General features: G+C 42.8%; 1 protein-coding gene across 1 annotated transcript; it reads left to right on the top strand.

Annotated features, from left to right (window-relative positions):
* Window positions 1-1,775: 1,775 nt before the first annotated feature.
* On the top strand, window positions 1,776-23,339 carry LOC306899610 (uncharacterized protein; the record flags this gene model as incomplete). Its single annotated transcript, XM_079465975.1, has 12 exons — window positions 1,776-1,885; window positions 2,233-2,527; window positions 14,468-15,280; window positions 15,377-15,604; window positions 15,732-15,855; window positions 15,995-16,891; window positions 19,954-20,203; window positions 20,509-20,800; window positions 20,922-21,737; window positions 21,863-22,090; window positions 22,223-22,346; window positions 22,426-23,339. 12 exons carry the CDS (start codon window positions 1,776-1,778, stop codon window positions 23,337-23,339), a joined length of 5,091 nt encoding a protein of 1,696 aa, XP_079322101.1.
* Between the last annotated feature and the right edge of the window lie 237 nt (window positions 23,340-23,576).

Here is a 23,576-nt window from a genome sequence, read left to right on the forward strand (position 1 = left end):
ACTCTGCTAGTAGATTAACCACGTCACTCCCTATGGGCTAGTTGTACAAGATGGCACCGAGCTTTTGCGACGCCATACTCCGCAGACTAATTTCCGGTCGTATAACAGTATCGAGTTATTTTGGCTTTATGAAGTGCTCAAAAATGTAAAAAGGATCTATCGTGTCGCTTATATATTAATTTCTACTGTTTTATCTAAAAAACATTCATATTTGCAGGCCCACTTGCTGTGTGATCCAGGCCTCTGAAGGCATCAAATAAAGAAATGTATTTCTTTGTTTGGGGGGTTTCTGGCTCCTTTCATGAAGAAATGTATCATGAAAAAATACAGAAGCAGTCAGGTTTTTCAAGTCATCTTGACCAGAAGGTAAATGTGCAATGAAAAGTTTGGTTCAGCACAGCAGGTATGGTTCTGGTTCAGACTTTTATGCATGTAGTAATATGTTGAGTCTGGTTATATACAGCATCTCCCAAACCCCATAGAAACGGTCAGCATATCAGGTCTAAAATAGTGTATGAATGTGCTATTGGTTCAGTGGTTGGATTTTCTATGCTACTGGGATACATTGTCTTTCTGGCAGCTGTAAGCTTTCTGTTAGCATTTCTGGCAAGAAAACTTCCTGATAGTTTTAATGAATCAAAGTTTATTACCTTTAACATGTTGATCTTCTGTGCTGTGTGGATCACATTTGTTCCAGCATATGTCAGCTCACCAGGGAAATATGCAGTGGCTGTGGAGATTTTTGCTGTCCTGGTTTCCTATTTTGGATTACTGGTGCAGCTAAATTTGCCCCAAAGTGCTCATATTAACATATTTAGATATTAATACATACACGGTAATATACAAATATTTGTATGTATAAAATGTATGACCCTATGAGATGGTGAGATATCCTGTAATAACCACATGATTGTCTTTATAATGGACTACATGAGCATAACTACATGAAGTCCAGCTCATGACTGCCATCTAGATGAATTCCAGTGTAAGACATTGACTGTCAGAAGACTTTAGACTCTTGATAGAATTTTTAGTGTGAAAGAGTTAAAGAACTGATAGTGTTACTTTAAAATTGACACATTGTTTTATGGTTTTATGTCACACCAGCTCATGTCTCCAAACCCAGTATGAGTAAAAAAAACAAACAAATTAAATCACACCAACCAGTACATAAATAAATACACACAAAATCTGTTTTTCTCTAGGACACATATTAAACAAATAATATAATTTATATACTATTTAGGACAAATTTCAGATTTCTAAGAGGTTGCTTTTTAAAATGCCAGGAGAAAATTCCTGCAAATTCTAGAAAAATGTGATATGTAAAGACGCTTAAATATAACGTGTTTTTTTTTTTTGCTTAGATTTTTTAGTTGAAACGTTATTCCAGTTTTGATAAACTTACAACTTTTTTAAAATGTTTAAAAAATATGAATGAATAAGTGAGTAACTTTTGACTGTTTGTGTATAGATTCTAAAGGTGCTTTTGGAGTTAATGGTAGTTATAATTTACCACCGTAAAAAAAGAATGACGTATTCATTTCCATGGAGGTCCATGGGGTGCCTCCTGCTTCATAGAAGAAAAACATTCATAGCTCTCATAATATCTTGGCACACTGAGAGGGTGAGTGGGTCAAACAGAGATCGAGAGAGAGAGAGAGATGTGGATCACAGTAAACATCTGCCTGTATCTGTGCTTTAGCTGTATATCAGCTGCCTTCATCGCCAGCTCAGACTCTTGTCGGCTTCAGGGACACTTTAGGTTAAACGGGATGTACCAGGATGGAGATTTTGTTATTGGAGGCCTGTTTGAGGTTCAGCACCTCAAAGTATTTCCAGACCTGAGCTTCAGAATGGAGCCTGAACAACCGCAGTGTGAGGAGTAAGTTGTGGCTGCACAGGAGGACAGTGATACCTAACAAAAAATGTGAAAGAAAACAAACATTTCAAGATTAAAAGACAATATGATGAAATATGAAAATGAGAGAAAAACTGCAATGACTTTTTTCTTTGATTAATTTGATTATAATGATTATTTGTTTTAATTACTTGCAAAGAAAAATATTAATTCAAATCTTACGGTGTGAATCACACACAACAAAACGGATTACTTTAGATTTACAAAACTTCCAAATTGTGAATTATTTTCATACTGAAATTGTACTTTATAATGTGTTTGATTTTCCTGTCAAAGTCACTGAATGTTAAAATGTTGCTCTTTTTTCCTAGATTCTATATGTCAAGTTTTCAGCAGGCACAGACTATGATTTATGCTATAGATGAGATCAATAAAAATCCAAATTTATTGCCAAACATCACTCTGGGTTACAATGTGTATGACAACTGTTTAAAGCTTGTAGTGGCATTCAGGGCGGCTACATCTCTTATCAGTGGGACAGAGGAGACCCTCCCCATCTCTCAAAAATGTATTGGACCACCACCAGTCCTTGCTATTGTGGGGGATCCAGGGTCCACACACTCCATTGCAGTTTCAAGTATGCTTGGCCTATTTAAGGTTCCAATGGTGAGATAACTTAAGAAATGCAGTGCAAATAACATAAATCATGCTGTTTTAGATGTAATGCTGTATGATCACATTATAATGTCATGGCATATACTGTAACATGATTTCTCTTCCTCTGCATTGCCTCATTAGGTTAGCTATTATGCCACCTGCACCTGTCTGAGTGACAGAAAAAAGTACCCGTCCTTCTTCAGAACTATCCCCAGTGATGCCTTCCAGGTGAGGGCTATGATGCAGATCTTGAGACATTTTGGATGGACATGGGTTGGTGTTATCTACAGTGATGATGATTATGGAATCTATGCCGCTCACTCCTTTCATCAGGAGATGCAGTTGCATGGAGGTTGTGTGGCTTTCTCTGAAATAATGCCCTATGATAATCATAGAGACATTCAGCGTATAGTGAGAGTAATTGAGGCCTCAACAGCGAAAGTAGTGGTGGCATTCTCAACGGATCTGTTAGCCCTGATGGATGAGTTATTGTTGCAAAACTTGACAGGGTTACAGTGGATTGCGAGCGAAGCTTGGACCACTTCACCTGTGCTTCATGCTCCACGATACGCACCCCTCGTTGGGGGCACACTGGGCATCGCCATCCGTCGTGGAGAGATACAGGGACTTCATGACTTTTTACTACGCCTCCGTCCTGACAATGACAAAAGAAATAATTTGGTAAGAGTTTTTTGGGAGAATATGTTTGGGTGTAAGTTTCAGACTGGAGACAGTGAAGGAGAAAACTGGTGTACAGGTCAGGAGGATCTGAACAGAACAGTTAATGAATATAATGATGTATCACAGCTGAGGGCTTCATATAATGTGTATAAGGCAGTTTATGCTCTGGCACATGCACTTCATGACCTGATGCAGTGTGAGGAGGGGAGAGGACCATTCAGTGAGAATACATGTGCTGACAAAAACAACCTGCAGCCCTGGCAGGTAATACTGTACACAGAAAAAGAAGCCATTTTATAAACTACAAATTCTTACAAAACACAAAATGTAAAAATGTACAAGTAAAACGTTTTTAACCTGTACAGCTGGTTCACTACGTACAGAAAGTGAACTTCACCACAGGTTTTGGGGATCGTGTGTCATTTGATAAGAATGGAGATGCTCTGGCCATCTATGATGTGATGAACTGGCAGCCGAGCTCTGATGGGTCCATCATTGTCCGAACAGTCGGTGTGGTGGATGAAGGAGCGGCAACAGGGAAAGTGCTCACACTGAATGAAGATGCATTATACTGGAACTTTGACACTAGAAAAGTAATGTACATTATATGTGACTTTCATACTTGAAAAAACTATAGATGTGCATAGTGGTCACTATAAGAGAATGCTTTAAGAGTTTATATTTTACAGGTACATAGTAAATTTTTTTATAATGTATCCTTCAAGCCTCCACGGTCTGTGTGTAGTGAGAGCTGCCCTCCAGGCACCAGACGAGCCAGAAGGAAGGGCCTTCCTGTCTGCTGCTTTGACTGCCTGCCATGTGCAGATGGAGAGATTTCTAACACAACAGGTGAGATGTAATATCAAATAATAAAAATGTAATAAGTTAGTTTTGTTTGAAACAAATATACAACTTCCTGTGCATGTCTTTCACAGATGCAAATGAGTGCACAGTTTGTACAGATGAGTTCTGGTCCAATCCAGATAAGGATCAGTGTGTCCCTAAAGAAGTGGAGTATCTGTCCTATGAGGAACCTCTGGGCATCTCTCTGACCACTGCTTCACTACTCGGCACCTGTTTCTGTGCTCTTGTGATGATCATCTTCACTCATCACCGCAACACACCTATCGTACGCGCCAATAATTCAGAGCTCAGCTTCCTGCTGCTGCTGTCACTCAAACTGTGTTTTCTGTGTGTTCTGCTGTTTATTGGTCGTCCACAGTTGTGGACGTGTCAGTTAAGACATGCTGTGTTCGGCATTAGTTTTGTTCTGTGCGTCTCCAGCATTCTGGTCAAGACTATGGTGGTAATAGCCGTGTTCAAGTCATCTCGGCCAGAAGGTAAAAGTGCAATGAAATGGTTTGGAGCAGCTCAACAAAGAGGCACAGTCTTGGTCCTAACTGCTATCCAGGTTATAATATCTGCAGTTTGGCTATCAACTGCTTCTCCAGCACCTCATAAAAATACACAGTATATCAGGTCTAAAATAGTATTTGAATGTGCTATTGGTTCAGTGGCTGGATTTGCTATTCTGCTGGGATATATTGGACTGTTGGCAGCTGTAAGCTTCCTGTTAGCCTTTCTGGCAAGAAACCTTCCAGATAATTTTAATGAGGCCAAGTTCATAACTTTTAGCATGTTGATCTTCTGTGCTGTGTGGATCACATTTGTTCCAGCATATGTCAGCTCACCAGGGAAATATGCAGTGGCTGTGGAGGTTTTTGCCATTTTGGCCTCCAGTTTTGGACTGCTAGTAGCCATTTTTGCCCCAAAGTGCTACATTATCATATTGCATCCAGAGAGAAACACTAAAAAAGCTGTCATGGCTAGACAAACTGAAAATAAATAATTAAAAACTTTTACACTGATTTACCTTTTATAGTCCTGTTGCCTTATACCTTGTAGATTCTTTGAATTATCTGATCTGTTTCATTAAACATAATAAAAAAATGTCTACTGTTTTTAATGTATTTCTAAATAAATATATAAATAAACAAACACAATAATGTAAAAAGTGTATTCATAATAAATCAGATTAAAAGCTATTTTAATCACACAAGACTAAAGTACTATCTACAGTAATTGAACAGGGAAGACAGATAACTCATATAATTGCTAGCTTTTTGAGCTTGCTAAGCTACTCCACAGCTTGTGCAATTGTTGGCATGGGTCTCACAAGACTTTTTACCGAGCCCCTTCCCCAGATAATGTCACTCTTTCTATAAGGAATGAGGTTACATATGTAACTGAGACGTTCCCTTTCTGTAAGTCTCTCGACAGAATAAGGTTCTAATGAAAATGCCATGGCGCCGTGCCACGTCACAATCTCTAGATTGGGGCTGGAATCCCCTGGTGTGGCCTGGTTTCCCTCTGAGGTTTTGTTTCTCTTCCAATGGAGTTTTTGGGTACCTCGTACTATATACTGTAAATAAAGCTGACTTGACTTAAAACCTCGCGAAGTTATTGGGCGTAGCCCAACCCACAGCTCCACATATGTCTGCCAGAAAAGGGCCCTGAGCCAGTGCCCATGAGGAGGCCAGACCCCTGGTGGAGAGTGCCCTCACTGTGAGCGGGCACGGGAGATCTTGGGATCGTTATGCCATGGTCACAACGTCCACAATCCAGTGCGCCAACCTCTGTTTGGAGACAGCCCTCCCCTTCTGCTGACCTCCAAAACAAGCATAGAGCTGCTCAGACCTCCTGAAGCTCTGCATGCGGTCCAAGTAGAGAGAACTGGACACAACACAGAGGGGGTCTTCCTCCCCAGTGGGGAGCGCCTGCAGGTTCACCACCTGGTCCCAAAAGGGAGTGGTCGGAACTTTGGATACATAACCTGGCCGGGGTCTCAGGATAACGTAAGAGTGTCCGGGTCCGAACTCTAGGCAATCCGTGGACACGAAGAATGCTTGTAGGTCCCCTACACTCTTTATGGAGGCTAGCGCCATGAGGAGAGCCTTCATCAATAGATGAGAAATAGCAGCTTCTCCCAGGGGATCAAAGGGGGGCCCCTTAGGGACCTAATGATCAGGTCATGTTGCCCCAGAGACTTTCCACCGAAGGACTGGAGAGATTGCTCTCAAGTAGAGGCGCCACTTAAAGGTGTACAGGTGGTCCCCACCACCGCTGGGGTAGGCCACTCAGGATCTCCTCGTCCCATCCAGGAGCCAGACATGGAGGTTCCAGAGGGCTGGTCTCAGTTGCCACAACATGCCCTTCCCCTGCAAAAGAAGGTCTTTCGTGAGGGGAGACGGCCGGGGGGTGGTGTCGTGAGGAGCATTAGCTCTGAGAACCAAGTCTGGTTTGGCCAGTACGGAGTTGATGGTTGCTCCTCTTCCATGACCTTCATAGGACGTGTGCAATGAGGCTCAGTGGGGGGAAGGCATACTTCCACTTGTCCCGCGGCCAGCTGTGTGCTAGGGCATCCGTGCCAAGGGGGGCCTCGGTCAGGGATTACCATAGCTGGCAATGGGTGGTTTCCAGTGAGGCGAACAGGTCCACCTGTGCCTGCCCGAACTGTAACCAGATAAGCTGGACTGCGTGGGGATGGAGTCACCACTCTCTAGGGGCTTCGACTGACGAGAGAGCTGGTCGGCTGTCTGGTTCAGATCGCCCGGGATGTGTGTGGCTAACAGAGACTTCGTTACCTGCTGACTCCACAGGAGGATGCGTCGGGAGAGCTGTGATAACTGTGGCCTTGCTATTTTGGAGGAGAGTAGGCCGCCCGACACCATACTGAGTACTGGGAAGCTCTACCCCCTCGCCTAAGGGGGGGGGGATCGCTACGGAGACCACATCTGCCGGAGGGAGATCATATGAAGAATACCTACACGGTCTCACCAGTGGGGAGAACTCATTGAAGTAGTAGTGCGGGCCCAACCCAGGGGTGCACGCAAGCGGTGGAGACCACTGAGGGGAGGTCACAGGTTCGCCAACAGGGGAACCAAGAGTGAGAAAGCGTCAGATGGGACTACCCAAGGAGGAGAGCACTAGCCCAGATAAAAGGGTTCACCTCGGGAGGGAAACTCGCTCATACTACCCAAGTGCTTGGTGATGGAAGGAATGCCTATGCTTCGTCTAATAGAGGAAGTAGGGAGGCTGGAATAGCGTGCTTACTTGCCTGAAGAGGGGAGAAGGTGCTTCGCAGGAGTACACCCTACCACCGTCGGTCTCACTCAAGGCCTGATCCGACACAGGTTTGATGCCTGTGTGGAAAAAAAGGCTGGACGCAGCCCAACCCGCAGTTCTGCAGATGTCTGCCAGGGAGGCGCTCTGAGCCCATGCCCACGAGGAGGCTGCATCCCGGCGGAGTGAGCATCACTACAGTGGGCAGGGGCCTGAGATCGGCAAGCCAAGGGATGGCGCCCACTATCCAGTGCACCAGTCTCTGTTTGGAGACAGCCCCCCCGTCCCCTGACACAGACAAAGAGCTGCTCAGAGCGAGAGCTCTGTGTTTGGTCCAAGTAGAGGCGCAGGGCTCTGGGGATGTGGCCAGGTTTGGGTCTAGCCCAAGTGGGGTACCCCAACTCTAGGCACCTGCTGGACACGGAGAGTGCGTGCTGATCCCCTACCCTACTGATGGAGCGCAAACAAGAGAAGCATCTTCATCTTTCTTGAAAGGCCGGTTCTCCAGGGGCTCCAACTGGGCCTTACACAGGCCCACCTGGACCATGTTAAGGTCCCAGTAGGGTACGGGGGGAATTAGCCCCCGTGTGCCCCTTAGGAATCTGCTGATCAGGTTGTGCTGCCCAGCACGACACAGATCAAGGCACTCTGTGCTGCAGGAAGCACAGCAGGGCGAGAAGAGGCACCACTTATTGCCACAGTTGCCTAGTGGTAGTGCTAGGTCTCTTCAGATGTTCTCGTCCCGTCCAGGGTCCAGACATGGGGTCTCATGAGAAGTGGTCTCATATGCATCAACCTTATTGGCATGATTGCAAGGATGCTATATGCCCCAGGAGCCTCTGAGTGTTTCAGGGCGACCACTGACTGTTACTTGACAAAGGGCCAAGCAGCACAGCATTGGCTGGGCACGATCTCATGAGGCATGCTATATGGTAACAGAGTCTAGTCCCATATCGGGAAAAGAGGTGCTCCGGCAGGGGAGAGCATGCTCTTGTCCAGGTTGACCCGTAAACCCAATTGGTCAAGGTGCTAGGCACATGGTCCCAGTGCGTAGGCCACAGATCCAACGAGTGCCAAGATAGGTCAGTCATCAAGATAGTTAGCATACGCACGCCCAGCTCCCGGGGGAGTGAGGGTAGCCTCCATGACCTTCATGAAGGCACAGGGAGGGAAGGCCAGACCGAGGGGGAGGAGGCTCTACTTTTAAGCTCGATCCTTAACAGCAAAACCGAGGAAACGGTCTGCTGGAGAATCGGGGCACGAAGTACTCGTCCTTCGGGGCGATAACCACAAACCAATCCTGATGCCCGACGGACTCCAGGATGCGCCTCCGCGCAGCCCCCCACCTTACTCAGGGTAAATGAAGTTGAGGTTGTCACCCCTTACACATCTCGGCCAGAGGGACGGGCTCGATTGCCCCCTTCTCCGGATGGGTAGCGACCTCGAGCCGAAGTACGGGAGCGATCTCACCTTTGAGTATAGAGAATGTCCCATGACTTGGGCGAGTGCCTGGCAACCGATCGCGAGGCCGAGACAGATCATCCTCACTAGGCACCGTGACGTGCTGGGGAGCTGTGACCAGGCCCCGAGACATCCAGACGGAGGAACTAGCGGGGAGATCTGCTTCATTGCCCCGTAGGGGGAGGTTCTGTGGTGGCAGCACAGCTGTCCCACCAGGGACAGGGCCCTGGGGGGTCGAGCGGGTCTGCTGACTTACCTGCCTTAAGTCTTTGCTGCCGAATGCACCGTCGCGTGGAGAGTGCGGAGGGCTGCGGAAGTGGCATGTCACAACGACAAATTGAGGCTGTTGCATGTTGTGGGCACCCAGGGAGAAGGATGCTCTCCTGGAGACCAAGTGGGCACCAGGCCCTGAGAAGGGATCGGCCTGATGTGGGACGTGGCAAGGACCATCCCATGCAGCTTGACACCGATCGTGGGGCCGGAGCTGCGCCCGATGTCCTAGGTCTGCCCGGGTGGCTGCCCGGGTGCTGATGTCCTCCGTTGAAACCACCGTCCGCGGGGGGCCAACTGAGGAAGGGGCACCGGAACCACAGGTGGAGGTACGGAGGGGCGGGGCTGCTGGGATGCAGATTCCCAACCGGGACTTCAACGCCTTAGTGGGGGCCAGGTCGCGGCAGAGAGGCTGATGGCCTGACATCGTCAGACCCAGTGTGCGCACCGTCACTTTGGTCGCCCGGAGAGTACGGGGTGGACATGCCACCCAATTCGCCAAGCTCATTGGCCTTTTCAATGAGTCGGAGATGACTGGTTCTCAAGTCAAACCCCATTCTTTCAGTCTCAACACAACTTCGAGAGACTGACAGAAAGGAAACAACGCATATTATGTCATGACTGACAATAATATGTTTCTCTCCACACAAAACACGTGGCTCTGTCATGATTCTGCCACCAGACTAGAAAATCAAGACAAATGGTTGCAGAACCACGACAGAACCACCCCCTTAATGAACGCCCCAGCGTTCACCAAGGGAGCAGACTAACAAGATAAGACCGACTCGGAAACAGACAAAATCCAACAAAACATGGTAAACATTAACAAAGGCAAACAAGAATTCACAATAAAAGGGTTGGGGTGTGTGGCGAGCTGGGGGGGAAGGACAAGAGCTGTGAAGGAAAGGCGCAAGGCCGTTCACGTGAGTGATAACGAGCGTCAGCTGTGGATGCACCAGTCTCGCATCTCACGGAGGAGCTCCAGAAGCATAAGAAAGGAGCAACAACAGGGAAGGCCGAGAAAGGACCAGGCTTGGACTTTATGTTGTGTTTTAGTGTGTTTGTATGGCAGGGAGTCGATCGGTGAGTTTTTTTTATGTTTTACGTTCACCAGTTCCTGCCTCCTTCCTTCCTTTTATTGATCTTTGTTACATTGGTGCTGAAACCCGGGAGGAACGAGAGACATGCTGTCGGAGAGTCCTCGCTGCTCAGGGGAATAGCAGTACTGAGGAGGTCAGGAAGAGTGAAGACCGCGAGTGGCTGCCCGAGGCGGTGGGCTGGGCACAGCATCGGAAGGGACGGAGACCTCGCTGCCATGCTCCTGGGTCGAGGTGGGGTGGCTGAGAGGGAGCGGAGGAGTTGCTGCCGTTTGCCATGGGCCGGAGCCTGCTGCCGTCCGCCATGAAGGGGACTCGAGGGACTCGCTGCCAGCTGCCAGCTGCCTTCAAACGGAGCAGCCATCGCCGACCGCCAGGGACCGTCCATTGCATGGCACCGCGAGGAAGAGCTTTTTGGCTGGCTGGGGACGGAGCGACAGTTTGATTTGATTTGATTTGATTTGATTCAATTTATTGTCATTACACACATACAAGTACAGTGCAACGAAATGTACAGTTTGTTGGGAAACCGGACCAGGATATCTTTTTTTTTCTCTCTTCTCTCTCTCACCAGTCTATCTTCTTGTGATTCCGTCTCCTTTCTCTCAAAACGAGGCAGAACCATGAAACTTTCCCTGCGGTCCATTTCAAAGGGCTCATCCCTATGCCCTGAACCTTTCAAAGGGATTACCCTCCGGACTGACAGCTTTAAAGGGTTTTAGGGGACAAAAAAACTGTTACTTGAAGTGCCCTTCTGTGTCATCATTCTGTGCCCATAAGGAGGGGTCGTCACCACACAAAGAATCATGGGGGCGCGAAGCACCCATAAGTTGTACCCTTCAAATCCTTCATTCTGAAGGGTACTTTGAAGTGGCCAGTCATGAGCACTTTGGTTTGGAATGACCCTTCAATATGGCGGCCATGACTATCTGAAGGGGCCTTCAGAGGGCGATATATACCATTTAGAATGCACCGTTTAACAGATGCCTCTTGGCTCTTTTTGATGAATTTAGAATTTCCTTCCCTAGAGTGGCCATGTGGTGAGGAAGGCGGGACGAGAGCCGTTAGGCGGGGCCTGTGGCGTGAGTGATAGTTGCAATCAACTGTGCACGCACCGGTCCCGCATATTTTACGGAGGAGATCGGGAGCTTAAAAGGACGACCGGCAGGACTGTTGACAAGAGAGGACCGGGCCCAGACATTTGTCAAGTTTGTGTTTGTTTTATGGCCGGCAGTCTACCGTGAGGTGGCTGCCGGTCTTAACTTCAGTGTTTATTGTTTGTTTATATTTGATTAAAGTTTGTTAAATGTTCGCTGGTTCCCGCCTCCTTCCTTCCCTTTTATGGAACTTCATTATAGGCCATATTGAGCATTGCATTCCCCTCTCATTCATAGTGATAGCCGTGGCGCATATCTATTATCTTTGACTATGTGCCCCATGTCTGTCCTTAAGCCATTTCACATGCATTTCCAACATTTAACAACACACGCCACATTTTAGCACTGATTTCTATACAGCTAGAGTCTTTATATTAGACAAATTATGCTTGTCCTGCATCATCAATAAACAAACTACAGTTAGTTCAGAATGCCAGTGCCAGAGTTCTAACCAGGTCCAGAAAATACCATCACATAACCCCAATGTTATCAAGCCTTCACTGGCTACACATTAAGTATCTTATTGACTTTAAAATTCTTTTAATCACTTATAAAGCCTTAAACGGTTATAAAGCCCTACCTACCTAATAGAGCTTCTATCTCTAGATTAAAGACACATCTTTTCAACCAAGCATTCACCTTATGCAAAATATGCAAAGTAAACTACCGGGAGACTGCATTTATTAGATATTATTTACTAGAATAATGTAACTTATTATATAAACACCATGTGCTGTGTTTGACTTTTTTTGTGTTTTTTCTTATTTTCCTCTATAAAGCTGCTTGGAACAATGCACATTGTGAAAAGCGCTATATAAATAAAATAAAATTTAATTTAATTTATTCATGATCTGAAAATGTATTTCTGGCTATCTTTTGATAACGTCAGTTTGAGCACTTGGGCAAAACTTCATGGCAACAGTATTTTTTCTTTAATCCTGAAAGTTATAGTGTGGTTTAGTGGTGTTTAGTGGAGACATGAGTGATCAAACTTCCAATTGCATATGGCTATAACATGCTGAGCTATTTTGGTGTGTGTGCGTGCATGCACTGAGGACAGAAGCTGTGGTGAATTGGAAATTCTCAATTCTGTGATAACCATAGTAGGATTAGGTAGCTCTTTTTGATCTCTCAGTACCACAGGGGCTTTACAAAGCAAAGCCAAGACTGCCATCTAGACTCCGGATTAAAGACTACAAATAGAAGACATCAGACCTGTGTGATACGACAGATCTGTTTCAGGTTTTTAAAGAACCTAATATTTAACTAAAATAAATTAGTCAATGTATGCAAAAACAAGTTAATAAGGTTGTATTTGTCAACAATCGGAAATACATTAGCTAACATGAACCAACAACGAACAACAGTTTACAGCATTAATATTCTTTGTTAATTTTAGTTAATGACAAAAACATTTATTAAAAAAATTATTAAATTATGAATACATGCTGAAATGAACATGAACTCAGAATTATTAAACCTGTAGAAGTGTTGCTCAATGTTATGTTACCAAATCAGTATAGATTATTTACTTTAAATTATACATCTGCATACAGATGTCATAAACCAGATATGTACAAAAATGACTTTATTTATTGTATGTGTCTTTCAGATTTTGTTAATTAAAAAAAAAGTAAATTTCTACATTATTAGCCCGATGTTTTAGAATTTCCATATTTTTAACATGATGACAACGTGAAGAGTCCCAGAATGACGTCTTCACTTGCAGAGAGGCCCAGGTGATACCGCCTGCTCTATAAAAAAGTACAACACATAATCTTCAGGACAAATCACAGAGCAGAGTGTAAAAGATAAAGTGACACTTACAGAGGAAGGGATGTTGATAATTCTGCACATTTGCCTCTTGCTGTTATCTCAGTATATCTCTGCAGTTTTGATGAACAGTTCAGGCTCATGTCAGATCCGAAGACGCTTCAAGTTAAATGGGATGTACCAGGACGGAGATTTTATCATCGGTGGTCTGTTTGAGGTTCAGTACCTCAAAACATTCCCAGTGCTAAGCTTTAGAACTGAACCAGAATTACCACAGTGTGAGAAGTGAGTCTGGACCACAACAACTGAAAGGACTTTTTTAATCCAATGTACTGTATATACACTGTCACTTGTCAGTGTAATCATGTTTGGGGCTGATATAAATAGAATTTTGTGTATATTTATATACAGTATATATGAAATGTACATACATTTAAGTGGGACAGAGTCCAAATATTATATATTGTTATACTATAAATTATAGCTTTGTTTTTTAGTTTAATAGTTTTATGTAGTTTTATTAATATTTTAAATTAGCTTTTATTTTTATAAGTTTGGTTATGTAAATTGTAGTTCCATTTTAAGCATTTTCGTCATATGCTTTTGTCATTTTATTGTTTATGTCTTTATTTTTGTTTCTTTATGAAATTAATGTATTTTATTTTGGTTTTTGTGTGATATTATAATTTTAGTGCCTTAAACATATTCTTAGACAACATTACAAATTCTAATTTTGTTTAAAAGTTTTTTCAAATATTTTAATTTGATGTTTAATTTGATTTCAATAAACAGAAATGTTAACTATAATAACCTAATGAGATTGTATTTACAATTTTGTTTAAAAAATATTGATGCCTGTGTTAATGTCATAGTGTGTTACTGTTACTTAGAAAGCAACTTCATTTTGTTTTGTTTTTCAGCTTTTATATGACAAGCTTTCAGCAGGCACAGACAATGATTTTTGCCATAAATGAGATCAATAATAATCCCAGCCTGCTGCCTAACATCATGCTTGGATACCAAATCTATGACAACTGTTTGCGGCTTGGAGTGGCATTACGTGCAGCCACAGCTCTGGTTAGTGGAAAAGACGATTCTCTCTCATATACCAACTGTACTGGACCACCACCAGTGATTGGAATCATTGGAGATCCAGGTTCAACCCATTCTATTGCCATTTCCAGTGTATTAGGACTGTTCCGAGTGCCTATGGTAAGAGATACAACTTTGTTTTTTGTTTTCTTTCCTACATCTATACCCCTGAAATAAGAATCATACCAAATGAAAGTTGGCAAAAGTCTGTGTCTGAACTTAATAACACAGTTGCTATATCATAAATGACTTGAGTTGTTTCTCTTTTCTCTCTCTTTCTCCCATCTCATCATTAGGTTAGCTATTATGCCACCTGCTCATGTCTGAGTGACAAAAAAAAGTACCCGTCCTTTTTCAGAACTATCCCCAGTGATGCCTTCCAGGTGAGGGCGATGATGCAGATCTTGAGACATTTTGGATGGACATGGGTCGGTCTCCTCTACAGTGATGATGATTATGGGAAACACGCAGCTCAATCCTTCCATCAGGACATGCAGTTGTTTGGGGGCTGTGTAGCTTTGTCTGAGATACTACCTACTGATAACAACCCAAAGGAAATACAACGTATAACGAGTCTTATTCAGGACTCCACAGCAAGGGTGGTTGTTGTGTTTTCCACTTCAAGCTATTTGTTACCCCTTGTTGACGAGATGCTGTTGAAAAATGTGACAGGCAGACAATGGATTGCTAGTGAGGCCTGGGCAACTTCACCTGTGCTTCTCGCTCCACGGCTGATGTCTGTTTTGGGCGGGACGCTGGGTATTGCCATCCGACGAGGAGAGATTCAGGGACTCGGTGACTTCCTGCTACGCCTCCGTCCTGACAACGATCCAAAAAACAGGATGGTTAACATTTTTTGGGAGAGTATGTTTGGATGCAAGATTATGAATGATGGCAATGAGGGAGAAAATATGTGTACATGGCAAGAGGATCTGAGCAGCACAAACACAGCATACACTGATGTATCAGAGCTGAGGGCTTCATATAATGTGTATAAGGCAGTTTATGCTCTGGCACATGCACTTCATGACCTGATGTTGTGTGAGGAGGGGAGGGGACCATTCAGTGAGAATACATGTGCTGACATATCCAACCTGCAACCCTGGCAGGTAATACTGTACACAGCAGAATATCTTTATGTGGGGGAAAAGGGAAAAAAATGTCAGATTTACATATAACACATGTCCTGTCTACAAAATGTATAGCTGGTCCATTACCTACAGAACGTGAACTTCACCACAGGTTTTGGGGATCGTGTGTCATTTGATAAGAATGGAGATGCTCTGGCCATCTATGATGTGATGAACTGGCAGCCGAGCTCTGATGGGTCCATCATTGTCCGAGCAGTCGGTGTGGTGGATGAAGGAGCGGCAACAGGGAAAGTGCTCACATTGAATGAAGATGCATTATACTGGAACTTTGACACTAGAAAAGTAATTAACATGATTTATGTTTTGAAGTAAAAAATAATATGGTGCCTAATGGTCACTAAAAGATTAAATTACTTAAAGTCTATTTTTTACAAACACAGTCACTTTTTATAAATTATGTATCTTTCAGCCTCCACGGTCTGTGTGTAGTGAGAGCTGCCCTGCAGGCACCAGACGAGCCAGAAGGAAGGGCCTTCCTGTCTGCTGCTTTGACTGCCTGCCATGTGCAGATGGAGAGATTTCTAACACAACAGGTGAGGAAATTTTGAAAAATAAGAAAAGATAATATTCTTTACAATAATTAAAACACATGTGTATAACTTCTGTACAAACTGTAAAGCTGCCACTCTCTTTTCACTTTTTATCGACATTTTATTATTTTCTCATGCACAGATTCTACTTTGTGCATACCATGTCCAGATGAGTTCTGGTCGAACCAAGAAAATGATATGTGTATCCCCAAAGAAGTGGAATATCTGTCCTATGAGGAACCTCTGGGCATCTCTCTGACCACTGCTTCCATTCTTGGCACTTGCTTCTGTGCTATCGTGATGGCCGTTTTTGCTCATCACCGTAACACACCTATAGTACGTTCAAATAATTCGGAGCTCAGCTTCCTGCTGCTGCTGTCACTCAAACTGTGTTTTCTGTGTGTTCTGCTGTTTATTGGTCGTCCACAGTTGTGGACGTGTCAGTTAAGACATGCTGTGTTTGGCATTAGTTTTGTTCTGTGCGTCTCCAGCATTCTGGTCAAGACTATGGTGGTAATAGCCGTGTTCAAGTCATCTCGGCCAGAAGGTAAAAGTGCAATGAAATGGTTTGGAGCAGCTCAACAAAGAGGCACTGTCTTGGTCCTAACTGCTGTCCAAGTGGCAATATGTGTTGTCTGGCTATCAAATTCTTCTCCAATACCCCATAGAAACAGTCAGTATATCAGGTCTAAAATAGTATTTGAGTGCGCTGTAGGCTCAGTGGTTGGATTTTCTATGCTGCTGGGATACATTGGACTGTTGGCAGCTGTAAGCTTTCTGTTAGCCTTTCTGGCAAGAAACCTTCCAGATAGTTTTAATGAAGCAAAGTTTATTACCTTTAGCATGTTGATCTTCTGTGCTGTGTGGATCACATTTGTTCCAGCATATGTCAGCTCACCAGGGAAATATGCAGTGGCTGTGGAGATTTTTGCCATTTTGGCTTCCAGTTTTGGATTACTGGTGGCTATTTTTGCACCAAAGCTCTACATCATCATTTTACATCCAGAGAGAAACACGAAAAAAGCCATCATGGGAAGAGGCACACAAAGCTAATAGTAGTTTTCACTCAGTTACAGTGGTGCTGATGCCGTTGGTGCTTTACAGATATATAAAATCAGTAGCCATTCTTACAGATAAAACACATTAATTATTTTGCTTCATGTTATTTCCTGTAATTTTGAATGAACATAACATGTAATATTGAAATGTAATATTGAAAGCATACTGAATCAATAAAAGCATTCTTTTTATTTATTTGATTTCAGTAAAATATACAATATATTACAATAAGTTGTACCTGCTCTCAGTTATATTATGCTTCTACTATTCTCCCTGCCTAAAATGTTCCTCTGTTGTTTAATATTGGACGCAAATGCAGCCTTAACAAAATTAGACTTAAACAGCGTCAAACAAATATACATTTTATAAATGGCAACTAATAATCTCTCCTAACTAATCAAAAACCTTTACTCTGTAACGTTTGATCAAAATTACTGTGTGCAGCTGTAACACATCAGAGGAGACCTGGCCCTCCCGGCTGAGACTGGTTTCTCTCAAAGTTTTTTTCTCCATTCATTGGAGTTTTGGCTTGCTCTCCAGGAGACTGCTGATATAGATTATCTCAGGATTCTCTAAATGTCATTAACGTTGCTTTATTAGAATGGCATTACTCTTTCTATACCATACAGTACTGTATTCTACTTTTTTCTATGTTTTTCATTTGGTTTGTTTTCTTCCTGTAACGCTGCTTTGAAACAATGCAACATTGTAATAAGCGCTTTATAAATAAAATAAAACTTAATTGAATTAATAAACTGTGCAATAGTCTTACACTCTCAAAGTGATTGGGCCAAGTAACAGCTCGAAATTCCTTGGTAAAGATAAAATAATATGAATCCATTACACTCAAATTTAGAAAGATAGAAAACATTGTATTGTAAATTGTCCTTCTATTTTATGGCTACTTACTGCATCACACAAATAAACAAACAGATATTTAATATAAGTAGCCTATTGATTCGAGTTGAAATATGTCATCAGCTTTCTTCAAGACTTCAAAACTGTGGAAAGACAAAATATGTGCTCATCTATTTAAGAAATAGGTTTACAAGGTAGGTTTTGATCTGAACAACCAAAACATGTCCATTCAGAATCAAGCATTTTAGAGAGTCAAATGCTATAAGAAAACTATAATATATTACACAAACAACATTATCAACGATAACGTTGTCTGAGCTTTACAGCTGTATTGTAAAACTTGAATTGGTTTGTGGGATGCAGGCCACATCCAGAAGCTGATTCTGAATGGCATCATCATGTACAGCACATAGGGTGGCCATACGTCCAGCTTCTGGCCAGACAGTCTGGATTTTAAGCCCCCTGTCCGGCGTCCGGCGCAGCCTCGAGGCGGACACTCATTTGTCCTCCTTTTCGGAGTTGCGCTGAATCAGCCTTTAAAAACGCGCTCTAAAACCTTTATTGGGACGCAGCAGCATAGCGTCTGACGCCGTAAGATCTCCGGTCAAACAAATGATTGGCTGAAAGAGGTGTCAAATAAATATCTGATATATAATTGGTTAAAAACGTAAACAAGCCTCCACGTCATCATGGAGGTGGAGGTGGAGGTGGTGGTGGAGTCCATGTACTGGCTGCGTCACATCATAACGTTAACTTTCCGAAACGTCCGACATTATTTAGTCCGGAATGGACAAAAGACCACAAATTAATATCAAAAAGCAGTAGAGATGCTTTCTATGGATTTTGTACACTATATCGCTGTGAAGTGGGCGTTAGTAGTAAAGGGAAAGCCGCCATTGACCGACATGCCAGCACTGAAAAACATAAAGGTAACCGACGAGCTGCTGGTACGTCTTCCCTTAGGTCTTAATTTCGAGAGGCAACATCACCTCAGGATGACAAAATCTGCGCAGCAGAGCTTTGTAAAGTCTATCATGCAGTCAAGCTTTACCAGTCATACAGGAGTGTCTTGAATAAATACAAATACTGTGAACAAACACACATAGGTCTACATCAAGATGTGTTGTTGATCAAATTGTCCGGCAATGAATAGAGTATGCTATTTCAGAATCACTGTATCATGATACCATAGATATGATAGACCAAATTTTAATATATTTGCGAGTACACCAGATGCAGTTATTCTAGCCTCACTAAATGCCGCAAAGTGTCCTCCTTTTTGGTGTTATGGAAATGGCCATCCTAACAGCACAGTTGTCTGAGAAGATGCTAAGCACTAGTGGCTACAGTCTGCACTGTATAAAGGTGAAATCTATAAACAAAGAACACTGGGTAAACTAGTATGTGTACATGATCACAGTGTTCCCACGTAACTCCTGGTGACAGTCCTGAACAGCACAAATGACAGGAGAGCAGTAGAGCATCAAAAATAATGAGATATCAAATCCCTTGAAATGTTGTTTTGTTTCTGTGTATTAGGGCATTATAAACATCATTTCAACACTGCAAATGTGAAATGAAACTAGAGTACTGAAGACAGAAGCTCTTTGTTCAAAACAACCAAAACAAACTGGGTGCCTGACGATCTAACACAAAATCTAGGAATACACTGCCATCTACAGGGCAAGTCTAGAAACACAATTATACTTTGTGATAAGACAAGCCTGATGTGCACAATCACCCTGGGCAGAATGTTGTATACTGAACAAGTTCAAAGTTTAGTCAAACCTACTCACTTTTACTATATCCACATAATAAAAATAAAATAATTAAAACCACGAGACAGTTTCTGCTCCAAAATGAAAATGTGCACTAAACTCAAGACCAAAAACATTTTTTTAAATATGGCGCGATATAGTGTGTTTTTTTAAGCAATTTCCAGTATTCATTTTAACATCAGTTTCCCCTGTTTTATCTTTTAAAGGAAATGTGCGTAAAATTAACGGATAAAAATAAATGTTTTTTTTATGTGCGCCACAACAACATTTCAGTCGTAAGAAAAGTGTATTGTTACCGTAAAATATCTTTAATGAGCTGATAAAAGCATAAAGGGATTTCCTGAGAGGCCCCGCCTGCTGTTCATAGCAACACTCCATACAGTACAATCCTTAATATAAATAACAGAACTGAATGGGTATGATAGCAAGAGAGAGAGAGAGATGTGGATCACTCTATGTCTGTACCTGTCCATTAACTGCATTTCTGTAGTTTCAGTGGTCAGTTCAGGCACCTGTCGGCTTCAAGGACGCTTCAAGTTGAACGGGATGCATCAGGATGGAGATCTTGTACTCGGAGGCCTGTTTGAGGTTCATTTTCTCACAGTGTTCCCGGAACTGAGCTTCAGAACTGAGCCAGATCCACCATTCTGTGAGCAGTGAGTCTGGAGCTAAACTGAATAAGGACAAATGGGCATGAGTGCAAAAGACAAATTTAAAGAGAATAAAGCAAAATGCCTTTCTTGTAATTGCATATGGTTTCTATTAGTATGTGCTTTGTTAAATGTAGAAAGAAACATGTGCTTTCTGCAAATCAAATGAAAATTATAATTCATCTGAATCTTAAACAATTCTTAAAGCAAAAAGACTGATTTTATGTTGGATCTACAGTACAGTGTCTATGAATGTATTGTATCTGTGTAAATCAACAATGAAATATAAATTTTCTCTTGCATTTTTATAGATTTGATATGGCAAGCTTCCAGCAGGCGCAGACTATGGTTTTTGCATTACAGGAAATCAATAACAATCCCAGACTGCTGCCTAATATCACTCTTGGTTATCATCTGTATGACAATTGTGTAAAGCTCGGAGTGGCATTTCGTGCTGCAACAGCTCTGGTTAGTGGAACAGAGGAGTTCATCTCCAACCTCGACTGTACTGGACCACCACCAGTGATTGCTATTGTCGGGGATCCAGGGTCCACACACTCCATTGCGATCTCCAGTGTGCTGGGGCTCTTTCGAGTGCCTATGGTAAGATGGTGGCTATATTTTTTAAGCGTTAAAACTAATGTAGATTAATAAACACAATTTTGTAAAAGATATAACACTTTTTAAGACTTGATTTGATTCATATTTGTGTCTCTTCTCTTAGGTTAGCTACTTTGCCACCTGCTCCTGTCTGAGTGACAGGAAGAAATATCCCTCTTTTTTCAGAACTATCCCCAGTGATGCCTTCCAGGTGAGGGCTATGATGCAGATCTTGAGACATTTTGGATGGACATGGGTCGGTCTTCTTTATAGTGATGATGATTATGGCATCTATGCCGCTCAATCCTTCCATCAAGATGTGCAGTTGTTTGGAGGGTGTGTTGACTTTTCTGAAATGCTGCCCCGTGATAACAACCGCAGAGATATACAGCGCATAGTGGGAGTGATTCAGGCCTCTACGGCTATAGTTGTGGTTGTTTTCTCCACTGAGGCTTATCTGTTACCTTTAATGGATGAGGTGGCTTTACAGGATGTGACGGGCAGGCAGTGGATTGCAAGTGAAGCTTGGGCCACATCACCCGTGTTTCACACCCAGCGTCTTCTGCCCTTCCTGGGGGGCACACTGGGCATCGCCATACGGCGAGGAGAGATCCAGGGACTCTTTGACTTTTTGCATTACCTCCGTCCTGACAATAATCCCCAAAACAATATGGTGAGAATCTTTTGGGAGAAAATGTTTGGATGCAAATTTGAAACTGCAGACATGGAAATAGGAGACAAAGCATGTACAGGTCAAGAGGATCTGACCAGCACAAACACAGCATACACTGATGTATCACAGCTGAGGGCTTCATATAATGTGTATAAGGCAGTTTATGCTCTGGCACATGCACTTCATGACCTGATGCAGTGTGAGGAGGGGAGAGGACCATTCAGTGAGAATACATGTGCTGACAAAAACAACCTGCAGCCCTGGCAGGTAATATCAAAAAGAAACACAGCATTGCAAATAAAAAGCATAGTTAGAAAATCATTAAAAAAATACATACAAAATATTTGTTTATAAACCATATAGAAATGAATAACTGTCTGTAACCTGTGCAGGTGGTCCATTACCTACAGAACGTGAACTTCACCACAGGTTTTGGGGATCGTGTGTCATTTGATAAGAATGGAGATGCTCTGGCCATCTATGATGTGATGAACTGGCAGCCGAGCTCTGATGGGTCCATCATTGTCCGAACAGTCGGTGTGGTGGATGAAGGAGCGGCAACAGGGAAAGTGCTCACACTGAATGAAGATGCATTATACTGGAACTTTGACACTAGAAAAGTAATGTACATTATATGTGATTTTCATACTTGAAAAAACTATAGATGTGCATAGTGGTCACTATAAGAGAATGCTTTAAGAGTTTATATTTTACAGGTACATACAAATTTTTTTTATAATGTATCCTGCAAGCCTCCGCGGTCTGTGTGTAGTGAGAGCTGCCCTGCAGGCACCAGACGAGCCAGAAGGAAGGGCCTTCCTGTCTGCTGCTTTGACTGCCTGCCATGTGCAGATGGAGAGATTTCTAACACTACAGGTGAGATGTAATATCAAATAATAAAAAAGTTAGTTTTGTTTGAAACAAATATACAACGTCCTGTGCATGTCTTTCACAGATGCAAATGAGTGCACAATGTGTCCAGATGAGTTCTGGTCCAATCCAGATAAAGATCAGTGTGTCCCTAAAGAAGTGGAGTATCTATCCTATGAGGAACCTCTGGGCATCTCTCTGACCACTGCTTCACTACTCGGCACCTGTTTCTGTGCTCTTGTGATGATCATCTTCACTCATCACCGTAACACACCTATCGTGCGCGCCAATAATTCAGAGCTCAGCTTCCTGCTGCTGCTGTCACTCAAACTGTGTTTTCTGTGTGTTCTGCTGTTTATTGGTCGTCCACAGTTGTGGACGTGTCAGTTAAGACATGCTGTGTTTGGCATTAGTTTTGTTCTGTGCGTCTCCAGCATTCTGGTCAAGACTATGGTGGTAATAGCCGTGTTCAAGTCATCTCGGCCAGAAGGTAAAAGTGCAATGAAATGGTTTGGAGCAGCTCAACAAAGAGGCACAGTCTTGGTCCTAACTGCTGTCCAAGTGGCAATATGTGTTGTCTGGCTATCAAATGCATCTCCAACACCCCATAAAAACAGTCAGTATATCAGTTCTAAAATAGTGTATGAATGTGCTATTGGTTCAGTGGTTGGATTTTCTATGCTGCTGGGATATATTGGACTGTTGGCAGCTGTAAGCTTTTTGTTAGCCTTTCTGGCAAGAAACCTTCCAGATAGTTTTAATGAAGCAAAGTTTATTACCTTTAGCATGTTGATCTTCTGTGCTGTGTGGATCACATTTGTTCCAGCATATGTCAGCTCACCAGGGAAATATGCAGTGGCTGTGGAGATTTTTGCCATCCTGGCTTCAAGTTTTGGATTACTGGTGGCTATATTTGCACCAAAGTGCTACATCATCCTCTTACGTCCAGAAAGAAACACGAAAAAAGCTTTAATGGGAAGAGCTTTGCAACAGAAATAGAACAAAAAAACATACATTTTTGACTGTATGTCAGTAGTTTAGTGGATGTGTGAGGTGTGCAATTCATTGATGTTAGTTAATGCACCATCATGTACTGACATTTAAAACATTTTTAGAACATTTATTTATTTAGGTTAAAATTTATTTAATTAGTAATTTAATGTAAAAAGTATATTATATTTGAATATGATTATTTAATGCTGCTTTATGTTGATTCATTATTTATTAACTCATTTT

Source organism: Barbatula barbatula (assembly GCF_947034865.1).
Source record: "Barbatula barbatula genome assembly, chromosome: 10".
Lineage (NCBI taxonomy): Eukaryota > Metazoa > Chordata > Actinopteri > Cypriniformes > Nemacheilidae > Barbatula > Barbatula barbatula.